Source organism: Austrofundulus limnaeus, unplaced genomic scaffold (genome assembly GCF_001266775.1).
Source record: "Austrofundulus limnaeus strain Quisiro unplaced genomic scaffold, Austrofundulus_limnaeus-1.0 Scaffold399, whole genome shotgun sequence".
In the NCBI taxonomy this organism is placed as follows: Eukaryota; Metazoa; Chordata; class Actinopteri; order Cyprinodontiformes; family Rivulidae; genus Austrofundulus; species Austrofundulus limnaeus.
In genome coordinates, this window is record NW_013952801.1 from 229,124 (window position 1) to 243,060 (window position 13,937).

The 13,937-nt window shown below is 36.8% G+C and overlaps 1 protein-coding gene and 1 long non-coding RNA gene across 2 annotated transcripts in view; one reads left to right on the forward strand and one right to left on the reverse strand.

The window, feature by feature from the left end:
* Positions 1 to 8,308: 8,308 nt before the first annotated feature.
* On the reverse strand, positions 8,309 to 11,514 carry lsm3 (LSM3 homolog, U6 small nuclear RNA and mRNA degradation associated). The gene is made up of 4 exons (XM_014023959.1): positions 11,410 to 11,514; positions 9,400 to 9,510; positions 9,232 to 9,327; positions 8,309 to 8,925 (listed from the first exon to the last, which is right to left on the reverse strand). The coding sequence occupies exons 1-4, from the start codon at positions 11,428 to 11,430 to the stop codon at positions 8,845 to 8,847; spliced, it is 309 nt and encodes a 102-aa protein (XP_013879413.1). The 5' UTR covers positions 11,431 to 11,514; the 3' UTR covers positions 8,309 to 8,844.
* Positions 11,515 to 11,667: 153 nt separating this feature from the next.
* Positions 11,668 to 13,937, forward strand: part of LOC106528724 (uncharacterized) — a 3,353-nt gene continuing 1,083 nt past the window's right edge. The window contains exon 1 of the long non-coding RNA XR_001311533.1: positions 11,668 to 11,752. This is a non-coding gene — a long non-coding RNA (uncharacterized LOC106528724). The remainder of the gene's footprint in view (positions 11,753 to 13,937) is intronic.

The following is a 13,937-nucleotide window of genomic DNA, read 5'->3' on the forward strand; positions in this document are numbered from 1 at the left end:
GTGTAGTTTGCTTATTGTTTATTTGCTGTCTTAGTAGTGTGTGGTTTTTAATTTACATTTTGTTGTTCTTTGTTTTATTTTTTTTTTATTCAAGTGCATTTTTTGTTAGAGACTGAGAGTCCACTTTGTTAAACATTCTTTTAAAAATGAAAGTTTATTGATTTATTACACTTACATATTATGTTTTTATAATTATTAGTTGTAAAACGGTCACCAGGCAATATTATTGTTTATCGCAATAAATTTTGAGACAATTAATCGCCCAGCAAAATTTGTTATCGTGACAGGCCTACAGTCAGCAGGATGTATAATAAGTGTGTTTATCTGGGAGGGGTGCTGTTGGATAGATCACGTGTTGTGATTCATTGACAGTCATACCTTCTGCTGTTCAACATAATGATGACTGGTAGATAATTAGTCATTAGCGGTACTGCATTTTAATTTTAGAAAGTGCAAATCTGCTTATGAATTATAAAAATTAGTAAGACCTCTAAAGCGCAAATGAAATATTTAGGTCCGCAGTTATCGGATTTGCGCTTTAGTGGGCTGGTGCCCACCACTGCTTCTTGGAAATAAATCCTATGATTGGCTGCAGCTGGGGAGATGAGAAGCTCAAAACAGCAGCCCTACTACTCATCCAGCAAATGCATGTTCCTTACAAATGTGGCACTATTTAAAAGGGAAATTATTATTATTATTCCCAGATTTATTCAGCATTGTTACAACAAAGAAATAATTTACCAAACACAAATGTCCTTACTTTTTGTGCTAAATTTGTGTTTCTGCTTTTAAATCTAAACGGTTCGCTCAAATCAGGTGCAGATTTAGTCCAGAGTCAGGTTTTTCCCATCTTCTACACATTAAATGAAAATATTCATGGACTCCAATCAAATATTTATGGAGCAAACCCAGCACAACAAAATGTGGAGAGCACAAAACGCTCACTCAGAATCAGTTTGGGAACATTTTGATGTAAAAACACACAGACATCTGAGAGTAATATTTCTTATTGGTGCACCGAGTGTTAACGTCTTTAACGAGGCTGTTTGTTTGTAAACCAGTGGAAGTCTATTAACGAGCCAGTGTGCAGCCGAGTGGTGGTTTCCTGTGCTGCAGAGATCACAAACACACACGTTCATGAGTAACCCACGAAGAAAGAAAAGAAGTTGTTCGATGAAGTTGGTGTCATAAAAGAGGAACACGTTCTTTCTTTTAATTTTTTCATTTTAATCCTGCAAACATACGAACACATGCCCCACGCTTCCTATGTGAACGCTCAGCATCCAGAGTTCAAACAGAAGAGCTTCAGCAGTGAGATCACATGTGCACATTAGGTAGCACATGTAACGGAGACATGACTCGTGTGTAACTTCAGTGATCCGACATGGACACTGCCTCAGAGGGATGTGAGAGGAAAACAACCCGGAGAGGATTTCACTCTCTTCCTCTTCATAGTAGCAGTCTGTTTCCAACAATCTGGATGTGTTTTGAACTGTACTGCGTGTCGTTTCAGATTAACTGGACCCGTTAGCTTGTTCTGCATGGTGCCCTGAAATGACTTCTGTCATGAGTTGGCAAAATAAACTGAATTCACATGAAAATATGAATCAGTCAACAATGCATACTAAAGTTGCACGTGCACACAAAGACTTGTTACAAAAGATAAAAAATAAAAATCTACATATTTGCCTGAATAATCTTTGCAGAACCACACAGTTCATCTTACAATATGTGACCCAACACACCTAAAGAAGGATTAAGTCAAATTTGGTCAAAATAACCTCATCACGTTTTCAGATTCCTGACTTTAAAAGCTACATTTTGATACTTGATGATATCATAAGCGGATCCAGATTATTTGGTCTTATTGGTTACAATAATACATAAACATTTGGTCTAAATCCTTCGTCCGTTTCTTTTCTTCCTCTTTTCTGGGGTCAGGTCTCGGGGGCAGCAGTCTAAGCAGAGACCCAGACCTCCCTCTCTCCAGCCACTTGGACCAGCTCCTCTGGGGGAATCCCAAGGTGTTCCCAGGCCAGCTGAGAAACATAGTCCCTCCAGCGTGTCCTGGGTCTTCCTCTGGGCCTCCTCCCAGTGGGACGTGTCCAGAATACCTCACCAGGGAGGAGTCCAGGAGGCATCCTAACCAGATGAACCACCTCAACTGGCTCCTCTCGACGTGGAGGAGCAGCGGCTCTACTCTGAGTCCCTCCCGGATGACCGAGCTTCTCACCCTATCTGTAAGGGAGAGCCCAGACACACTGCGGTGTCTAAATCTTAATTTATGTAATTTTAGTGAGGAGTTTTTTAATGTAATTTTAAAGGGATCCATGATTAGTTGTAACATTAGACTTTATTTAATAAACATATATTTTAACTGTAAAATAAAGACTAAAAATACTGTAGGATGTTTAGTTTCTATAATTTTTTAAATAAAGGTTTAAAATAAATTTTAACACGGATGGGGCCATTTTTATTTACACACAAAGCATTCTGGGTAAATGATGACGTGGATAGGTCCTCGGTGCGAGGCTGCTAGCGAGCTATATCCACCCTGAAGGTTAATCTTGGACAATATCTGATGATCGACTCTTTTAAATGAAACCAGAGAGCGTTGACAGAGAGGAGAAGGTAGAAATGACTCAGCCTGGAACTGAAAATATGGATGGAGGACAACAGAGCTGCTTCATGGAAGAACAACCTCAGATTAGCCTGTTAGCTTTGGCGTTACTGCCGATGCTTTATTGCCTTTAAATATAATAGCTCAGTGCTAGCGCGACAAACTAGCTAAWCTGAGGTCCTCCATCCATATTTTCAGTTCCAGGCTGAGTCATTTCTACCTTCTCCTCTCTGTCAACGCTCTCTGGTTTCATTTAAAAGAGTCGATCATCAGATATTGTCCAAGATTAACCTTCAGGGTGGATATAGCTCGCTAGCAGCCTCGCACCAAGGACCTATCCACGTCATCATTTACCCAGAATGCTTTGTGTGTAAATAAAATGACTCCATCAGTGTTAAAATATATTTTAAAAAATTTACAAAACTAAACAGCCTACAGTATTTTTCCAGTCTTTATTTTACAGTTAAAAYAAATGTTTATCAAATAAAGTCTAATGTTACAACTAATCATGGATCCCTTTAAAGAAGAATCCTCAAATAGTATTTGAATATTAAGATTTCCCAGCTAGAAAGAAACAAAGCTTTGATAGCTCACAGGGAAAATCTAAAACTTTTAGTGTTTTTCCTCAAAATCAGGGTTTTTATTGCTACTGCTCAAAAAAATGTTTCAAATAATTTTTAGGATCATATCATAGACAGTTCATTCCAATGATACACTGATAACCTATTTAATCATTATATTTTACCAAATGCAATTTTTGCAAATGTTTTAATCAAAACACATCTGCCTATTTCTCCACATCACACTTTTAGACTTTTTTAGACTTAATCCTCGTTTGGATATAAAGGGTCACATATATGAAAACTGTCCTTGTAGGGATCCTGAAAGTCTCAAAACCCCATCATGATCTGTCCTTTTATAGTTTCTGACACCTGTGCAGTAATTCTTGTGAAACGGCTGCAGAGAGCAGGTCGGTGATATTTTTGTCCTCCACATAACAGAATCACTGTGTCAGATGGTGGATTTTTATTATTCCTATTCAAGGACACATGCGTCCTGTAAGCCCTGCAGCCCAGCCTTCAAACCGTAGCACTACAGTTTATTTTTGTGTAGCACATGCCTGTCCGAAAGGCATCTCGAGTGAGGGTGTGTGTGTTCGCTCATGTGCTGCGTGTCTCAGAGTCTGGCTTTATTTCTGCCTGCAGTCCTTCATCATGTGTTAATACAACTAATCTAGTCCCTTGTGCCATTTTTTTGTTATGATTCAAGCATAAAAAAGTGACTTTAAACTGTAAATCTGCTCATTTTAGAGCAGGGGTGCCCAAACATTTTCCTTGAGAGGGCCAAAACGAAAATCTATCGGGGGCTGCGGGCCAAATGCAGTAATATAATATATGAAATACAAATACTTTTTAAAGTAAAGTCCTTTATTTTTAAAGATTAAGCTTTGCAATTGCCCTCTTTTGTTTTATTCTGTGCACTTGGAGAAAGTCTGCCAAACGTTCAAGTAGCAAAGGCTCATGGGGCATTTCATAAATGGATAAAATATGAGTTTTTGTGGCATTATAAAGTGTACAAATCTACATGTGGGGTTATATCTGATCTAAATATTTCTTGTAATTTTATGTTTCATGTTTAATCCTAATAAATCAAAGATAAAGTCAGCACCATGAATGAAAACTACCGTCACTACAGCCCTTTTATACAGTCATTTGACCAATGGAAATACTGTTTTTCTACATAGGATAACAGGTTACAACCTTGTAACTTTGGCAACTGTTGGTGGACCAAATCAAATGGCTTGGCGGGCCAAATTTGGCCCGCGGACCCCACTTTGGGCTCCTCTGTTTCAGAGGCTTAAGTGATGTTTATAGAATATTCAGACACTAGAATTTGTCCTCTTCAGCTGATTAATAAATAAGCCCCAGATTAAGCTTGACAAAGTGTATTTTTGTCCAATCTGGTTTCCAGTCCCACCTGTTGTCAGTTTGAGTCCTCTTCAGTCTTAAAGCAGTGATTTATCATGAACAGGATCACAGTCACCTCTGTATTTGTGCCAAACTGAACCACAGGAACATAGTCCCACCCAAGGCACACCTGTATTGTGCTTAAATAAATAATTTGACACTCGGGATGAATGTTCACTTTGTTTTCGGAGAACAGGATTAGGCGATTAGTTTGCAAATTATTATTACTACAGTTCAAAGAGATCAGAGCTGCGAAATATTAAAGTGCAAACAGGTGCAGGTGCTTCAGACTCTAAGTCCAGTAAATCTCACTGCAGCTATTCGAAGTCATGGGGTTCAGACATGGGAGCTGCAGTTTGGGTTAGTCAAAGATAGTTCAATCTGTTAGAAAGTGTTACTAATTTATGTCAATATACAGGTTTTTTCATGTCTGAGGTGTGATTTTAGATTATATTTAAAGAAAATACAATAAAGTAAGAAACTAAGGAGACCCCGGGAGTTTTTGGAGGAAATATTGCAGCTTCTTAACAGTCCTGGGTCTCATTTAATTGTTGAAGGGTGGTGCTTAAAGGTTTAATTAATTATTAATTATTATTAATTAATTAGAAATTCTGAAATCCCAGATTCAGTTTGTCACACAATCCTCAAGATAAGCATCACAATTCTACTTGAAAAGGCCTCATATAAGGCTAGCGGTGGCTAGCAGTGACCATTGTTATTTGTCGCAGGTTGATGACATCACCCTGGTTATCTGATGCCAACTTCTGCTAACGCTAACACTGCTAAAGATAATTTTTAAAATCTAAATTCAGAATGTGTTCATAAAAAAACAACACCTGTGGTCCAGCAGTTTAAGTGCAGCTCAGACACCAGCCAGAACTCCAGGTTTGATGTCTTGTGGGGAAGCGTTAGCTGCACTGGAGTTAGCGGTTGCTATCGTCTCAGGGTGATGACATCATAACATGAGCTGAGCACCAACAGCAAAGGCTGCATTCCATTCCGACGTTCCTAAATGTGAACTTCAACATTTAAGTCCTGATGCATCTCAGTAATCCAGGTAAAAAATCAAAAGGAAAAAAAATTGTATAGGTCCTCTGGACGGGTTCTTCTTTAATGAAACGTTTCGTCTCTCTTCCAAGAGACTTCTTCAGTCTGAGAGTTTCAGGCAAAATTCAGGCTTTTAAGCCCTGCCTCCATGTGACTGATACTCACATCACATGGCTATCGTTCACAGGTGACTCATACACACATCACATGGCTATGGTGAATCATAGTCATGTGATGTGAGTATCAGTCACATGGAGGCAGGACTTAAAAGCCTGAATTTTGCCTGAAACTCTCAGACTGAAGAAGTCTCTTGGAAGAGAGACGAAACGTTTCATTAAAGAAGAACCCGTCCAGAGGACCTATACAATTTTTTTTCCTTTCAACATTTAAGGTTTATCTTTTACATTTAGATTTAGGATTTAATATTTAAATATATCTTTCAAGTTTAGGTTCAAGTTTATTTATATAGCGCCAAGTCACAACATACGTTGTCTCAGGACACTGTACATAAAAAGAACAATGTAAAGAAGAAAGCAGCAGATTGTGTTGAATCACTTCATCACAGTTCCCATCCTGAGCAAACGGTGGAGAGGAAAAACTCCCTGCTAATCAGGAAGAAACCTCCAGCAGAACCAGGCTCAGGACAGGAGACCACCTGCCTCGACCGGCTGGTTGAATTTTTAACATTTTAATTCAGCATTTAGTAAAAATTAGCTAAATGTAAGAACTGTGAGCTTATTAATGACAAATATATTGGTGAATTTTTTAACGTTTCATTTTACACTTGGCACTCCATAAAACCAGGTGACAAAAGAAGGAAATCAGTTCACCTCTTTCCGTACTAAATGACCAAACTGAGTGGTTTTAGGTGCCAGAGACGGACTTAAACGTCCGTCACAGACATTCTCCGGCTGAGTGTGAATGCTGAGTAATGCAGCTTCATCCCATCAGAGCTCCACTTATTAAAGCTCAAACAAGTCTCTGACACAAGCGTGAAAACTCGTGAAGCATGAAGTCATCCAGGAGTTATTCTCAGACCACTTCAAAGGCCACGTTTGTGGACCGCCTCGTCCACCAGGTGCTGCCGCATCAGGAATCAGCACCTGAACACGAAACCCGGTGGAAAATAAAGATTAAAACTGAACTGTAATCTCTGTAAAACATAAAAGTTCAGTTTTATCAATGTTTCTCCTAGAATAAGAGATGACAGCTGATTCAGAAGAGCGGAGGAGAATAAATTTTTCTCTGTAGGCAGCAGAGAGATGCAGGACAGCACAGAGTGTTCAGATGACCCAAATATCTACTTGTCCTAATGCAACATGGCATGTTCAGGAACAGGGAGGAGAGCGAACAAGGCAGAAACATGAAAACAAGCACGTTCTGCTCCCAGTGTCAGAGCCTTTCGCTGCTTTAAATGTACTTTTAGATTTCTGAATCCTTGTTGGGCATGAGGAAATAAAGCTTAGCTCCAAACATGGTTATTTCTCTGTGTGGAAACAAAGAGTTCTGATACTTAACCTTTCTGTTTGTTGCACAAACTAAAAATCTCCTAAGATTGTAGACATAACTTCCTCCTTACAGGTCAGGGCTCCACATCCAGTGGCTCCTAAGTGTTCAGATTCATTTAGAAAACACAACAAACCATAAAAACTAATCACAAAATCTCAATTAAGGGTGTTCGTTTGTGGAACGCTCTTGATAGTGAGATAAAAAGTCAAAATATTTTTTTGTATTTAAAAAAAACTTGAAAATTAGCCTACTATGATGAAGCGTTATAATATTGTCTAAAAGTAATGATTTGTAGTAATTTTGTGTGTTATTTTCTCTGTAAGCTGACTGAACTTTTGAGTTGGTGATCGATTTTATTTTACAAGTGGAGGCAAGTTTATACTTCCTTCTGCTCCTTTTCATTCATGACCATTTTGTTTAGTTTTGCGTTCCTTGACATTTTGATTGTGTATGTATTAGGGTTGGGCATAATCGTATTGTGTGCAATTAATCATCAGAAAAACTTTAATCGATTATTTTTTGGCATGTGACGATTAATACGATTAAAAGTGCTCCTCTCCACTTCAAATATGATAAAGGTTAATTTGTTGGAGAAATATGTATGGGTATAATGGGTATAATGTATGAAATGTTGCTCAAGAAGGAATTGAATCTTTGTTTTTCTTTTATTTTTGTTAATTGAAGATTATTTTTGATTTAATTTGGGAAAAAAAAGAAGGGGCAGAAATCATAAGGTTTTCTCTTCTGCTACCTTTCATTTATGATTTGTATTTTTATTGTATTTTCAATTTATGTTTTGTTTTAAATGAATAAATTTTATAAATATATTTCATCAGGATAAAAATGTAAAAAAATATACATATATACACACACACATATATATATACACATACATACAAACACACACAAATATATATAATCATGACGCTGATTGACCTCTTTAAATTCAGTTTATATGAAAACAGTAAATAAAGTGTGTACAACACTTTACTGCCATCTTGTGGTTAAGACATTAAAACACAGCTGGTTGCTGCATTATTTGAAACAAGAGCAGGTTTTTATTACCTTTAACTTTTTGCGTCTTAAAATGATTATGGATTAATATAAACAAGTTTATAGATGGTTAAACAAACGAAACTAGCTCTTTTTAAAAAGTATCACACAATTTACCAGTTTTTCATTTCTTTTTTTTATTCAACCACATGAAAACAAAAGTTTGCAAACCTAAGCACGATCTATTCACAAAACACCTTAAGTATAAAAAGATTTAATAAAATAAATGCCAAAAAAAAAAACTTCTTGCATATTTCAAAATCAAATGGTTCGATTTGTTGGAAATAAAAACAGGGCAATTCAAGAAATCAGAAAATAAAATCCCTCTTTGCTTTGTTCAGTCTGCTAATACTTTAAAAATACAGCTGGAAACCACCCTGAAACATCAGTAACCTAATCTTACACAAGCAGACAGCAGGACACAAACAACTGAAAAGATTTACTCAGTTCTGTCTGAACAAAGATAAATAAAACATCCACTGTGGACAGATCTGAACAAAATTACAAAAAGCATCCAGCAACAAAAACTTGCTCTCACTTCACATTTTCTTTGCCCTGTCACTCAAAACAAATGTTTAATTTATGCAGCCAATTAAAAAAAAAAAAGAAGTTTCATTGTTTATTACAGGATGATGATGGCAGAGGGGTTCAGCCCACCCTGAGAGGCGGAGCTACGAGGACGACGCCGTCTCCTCTGACAAACAGCATGGGGATGTTCCTCTTGGTAGACTAAAGAGTAAACATGTTTCCATTACTGTGAGTGGTTTTCTTTCAATACTGACTTTAATTATGTTTTTTTAAATGCTGACGTTTTGGTTAGGTGCACAAAGTAAGATCTGATATTTTATTTAACTTTTTCTAAGAACAGAAGGGGTTTTATCTCCCCTTTAAAAAATAAATAAAAAAATCCCATGGTTTTAATTTCATTTCAAATTTTAACGTCAAACATTACAGTTTTATCATGAATGTGTTGTTTGCTGATGCAGAATATTCGCTTCGTTGTGTTAAAACTCAACCGTTTTCTCATCCACCTACCTTATAAAGCTCTTCATACGTCTCCTCGTCGATCTCCACCGTCGTCACCGTCTCCTCCACGTCGCCCAGGATCATGTTCAGGTGCTGGTCATACGCCTGAGACGGACAGACGTGTCAGCGAGGACAGACGTAAGGTGATCCGAGCCGTGCCAGGCGGGTGTAACTTACATGCAGGCGGCCGCGGAGCTCTCTGTCGTTCCTCATCTTCACGTAGATCCTCTCATCCAGACTGAGTCTGATCAGATCCAGCGGCTCCTCAACCGTGTTGGTAGTTGGTTGCTAATGAACACAAGATGATGTACAATTTAATATTCTGACGTCTGCAACAGTTAAACACATTTGATAAAAGACCCTGTTCTTTTTTATCAGACCTTATTCTCATTTGGTCTTTAAAAAACCAGCTGCTTGGAATCATCTCATCCTGGGATCTTTTTCTACATTTAAAAACAACTTTTGTTACAACAAACCTTCTTTGTGCGTTCACATTTAATGCGTTCTGCGCACGCTTGAAAGCATTGATTCATTCAAGAAATATCTGAAAACACACGTCTTTAAACAAGCTTTTAACCAGTTTCAGCATTTTTCTGCAGCCTGACCTTTTAGTGTCTGTAGGGCTGCCACAAACGATTATTTTAATAATCGATTAATCACCGATTATTTATTCGATTAGTCGACTAATCGGATCATTCATTAATTGAATATAAAACATAGAGCTTATCGTGTCAGAATGCAGCTGCTATTATATAACCATGGTTAGATTTTAGCTATATGCTAACTAAAAATAATTGCTGTGGAAGGTAAGTTCTGCTCTGCAGATATTACACAGGTTTCTCTTTCATTTTCTTCAAATGATCCCACACTTTGAGCTCTGTTGTCAGGTAGCCATGATACCAGAGCCTGTCTGTATAATGTCTTGTGACGTCCACGGCCTACCCCAGTTACCACTACTGTGCATGTGTGTCAAGGACAGAAAGGCAGACGTGGCAGTGGAAGGTGTCAAAGCAGTTTGGAGAGAAAAACAAAGTAAAAAAAAAAAAAAAAAGATTAATCAATTATTAAATTAGTCATCGATTATTTTAATAATCGATTAGTCGTCGATTAATCGTGGCAGCCCTAACAAACCCTACCTACTGACCGTACAATTCATCAAATTAATATACGTCAAACAGACAGTATTTTCATCCAAAATCATTTCAATTGATCAAAAATGTATTTTTCTAAACAGGCTACCCGTTCAGAGACCTGCCTCCAAATTAACTTCTGATTTAAAAATCTTTCATCTTAATATGTTAATGTTTTACTCTGCCCTCCACATTTTTGTCCAGATATTATTTACCTGTTTTATTTTTTGGATTGCACAGTCTTGATACTTTCAAGGTTGTACAGCTTTTATAGTTTTTTTGTTCCAAATTTTTGTATATCCTGTTCTGATTGTGTATCTTTTGATTTGCCTCTGATTGTACAGCACCTTGTGAATCTATGTCTATGAAAGGTGCTATATAAATAAAAATTTACTTTACTTTGTTTATGACACAAGTTTCTATTTTCAGAAATAAATAAATAAATAAATAAAAGCAGATGTATAAATTAGAACCAAAGTAATTGATTATCTTAAGAATAATGTATAAATATGTATGAAGCTGCTTTGTTTTAAGACACCTCTTATTTTTGTTGTGCATATATTTTAACTATAATTATTATTGTGAATCCAAAACTTTTTAATGTTCCAGTCCTGTGTTATAATTTTTATGATATTTTACATGTTTGTTTTCCTGCAGACCACCACGATTTTCTGGCTAAAAGCATCATGTTGGTGCAGAAATACTAAGTTTAAAAACTGGTAAATTTTGCAGCTACAACTCAATAAATGGGAGCAGAAAGTGTCAAAATGACGGGCTGTTAGAAACAACTTTAACCTGTTAACTTTAGAAGCGCCTCTTTAAAAAAATAATAATAATACGAGTTCATTATTTTTGACGATAGCCGCTTAATGCTAGTTAGGCTAACCATGCTAGCCGGTTTCACAGGCCCAAACATGCTAACATGACGTTTGTAATAAATAAAAACAAACAATAAAGCCCTTCAATACGTCACAAATGTAAAAACAAATGACACTAACTAATATAAGTCAATTAAATCAACGCTGCGTGTTAAAAAATAACTCCAAACCACACGAACCTGCTCAACTTCGTCCGCCATGATTTTGAGTTTGCGTCAAGTAACGCTGACCGCTACGGAAGCCGCCCGGTCCATAAAAAACGCGTTTTCACACAACAATAAGCAAATCCTGCCTTTTGTTTTCCAAAAGACGTAGCTTGGTCTGTTAGATCGACAACGCTCACCAAATAATAAAAACTAAAATTATATTTATTTGTAGTTAAACGCTTTATCTTAGTTATTTTTTTACTCCTACTTGTAGAAGGATGAAAAGCCAACCTGATCTCCTGGATTAAAGATCTGTCTCGATTATTTCCAGATGGTTCTGTGATGTCTGTTTATGTTGCTGTAATCCGTGCAGGAGGTAAGGACATTTATACTTTTATCAGAGACTCGTTTGCAACCTAACAGGTCGCATATTTTCATATTTTCATCGTTTAGTCCCTGATGATAAAATCATCTTATTGTCCAGGCTGTAACGCAAACACTATTATTTTTGCATTCATAAAGATTTAGTAATAAACGGCAAGGTTGGATAAATAAACAGCGCACTAAACTGAGAGGTTTTATTGCGTTTATTTGAAGAATATCAGGGTTTTGCTTGATCTTGTACTTTGCCCTTATTTTCTCTGCTGCCACGTTTCCATGATGAGTCCAAATGAAAAACACTGTTTGCATGTGTCAAACATTTTTAATGCTTTTTAATAAAAACAAACGTATCAGAAGGTTATTTTTATGTTCTCACTGTTTGCATGCATTCGATCACTCAAACAGCATTAAAGTGTCTGTGACGTGCATATTCTTCAAATACAAAAAGTCAAAGAAAACATCTTTATATTTAAGAAAGTTCGAATAAAACACACAGTTTAACCCATTTTGTCCCATAACTGCATATTTTCTTTTGAGCTTGTCTCGGCCAAAGTGAAACAGGAAGTGACATCACTCTTTAACAAAGAAAACTCTCTGGTCTTTGTTTATTGAATCATATTATTTGAACGCTGACTCTTCTGTCACATTTTGGAATAAATATGAATTTGTTTTTGGAAAGAGAACATTAATAACATGTTACAAAAGAAATTCCACGCCGCTGAGATGAACAGTTGTTGAGACATTTGCTTGTGAAGTAACAGGAAGTGATGTCAGAGGAGAATGTCTGCATGCAGAGCGATGCTACAACAGCAAACAAAACAAGACTGCAGAGAAGAAGCTCTCCTTTTTTTTTGATTATTTTGAGTCACTGTCAGAGTTCAAATATTATTGTTTCAATAAGTAAAGACTATGGAGTTATTTTTTTATTTTTTTATTTTTACAAAACGTTCCCCTTTAATGTCACTTCCTGTTTCAGGAACTGAGCCAGATTCAAAAGAAAATATGCCATGGGTAAAATCATGTGTAACATATAGTTACTTAAATATAAAGATTTTTTACTTTTTGTATTTAAAGGATGTGTCAGAGGCACTTTAACAGTCATTGTGTTGTTTTTGTGGTGTTCTCTTTGTCTTTTTTACGCCTCTTTGTGCGTGTTCATGACAGTGCATGTGCTCGTGCACCTCCTCTGGGCTCAGGACAGTCCAGTTCTCCATACTGGGTTGGTCAGCAGCCAGAGGAGGCAGATCAGATGAGAGCAGCGGAGTGACCCATTCCACCCCCGGCTGCAGCGTAGCTCTGCGGTGGAAGAAATCCCTGCTACAAACCACACACACCATCATCGTTTTAATGTTTGTCGCTGACACGTCGTGGGAATTTGTTCCATGAACGAGTCCCTCTGAATGACCTCACCTCTCAGACGAGTTCTGTTCTCTGTCTGGAACCTCTCTAGTCTGAGTTCTGGTGTTTATTCTGACATTATACTTCTGAATTAAACAGCTTCATGGTGGAGGGGCTAGTCCGTTTAAAATCTCAAAAAAGTGAAAGTTTGCAAAGTCTAAAACAGAGAGCGCCACCTTGAGGGCCTCAAAAGAACAACAGTTTTTAACTTTGGGCCGCAGAGGGCCGTGGGACCACATTGATTTAGAATAAGGTGCAATACACTTTCTCACCACTAGTAGCAGTAGTGCACCACTCAGATGTTTAACAACTTTTTAAGATGTAGAAGATGAACCTTAGAAACCTGCTGAGAATGGAAACTTATTTTAAATTTAAGTAGAAGCAAAAATGAAAGTAACTCATCAAAAAACACCAAAGTTTGTCACTAATATGAAGAGCAGCTTCTGTTTTTACCAGGCAATGTTTTAAATGTTCAAAACATTATAAAATAAAGTTGTGTATACAACTAAATTTAAATTTGCACTTTAAATTAATTTTTTAGTTTATTTTTAAACATTTTGAATGTATTTTAAAGAAATTTTAAACTTCTCAAAAAGCTGTTGTTACTGTTATTGTTTGTCACTAATATGAAGAGCAGCTTCTGGTTGCAAAAGTTTAAAAAGGTTTTATTTGCATTTGGACTTTTTCAAATTTATTTTTACATTTATTTGAAACATTTACATTAAACATTTTTAATTTAGCCCTGTGATGGACTTGTCCAGGGTGTACCCCGCCCCTCGCAC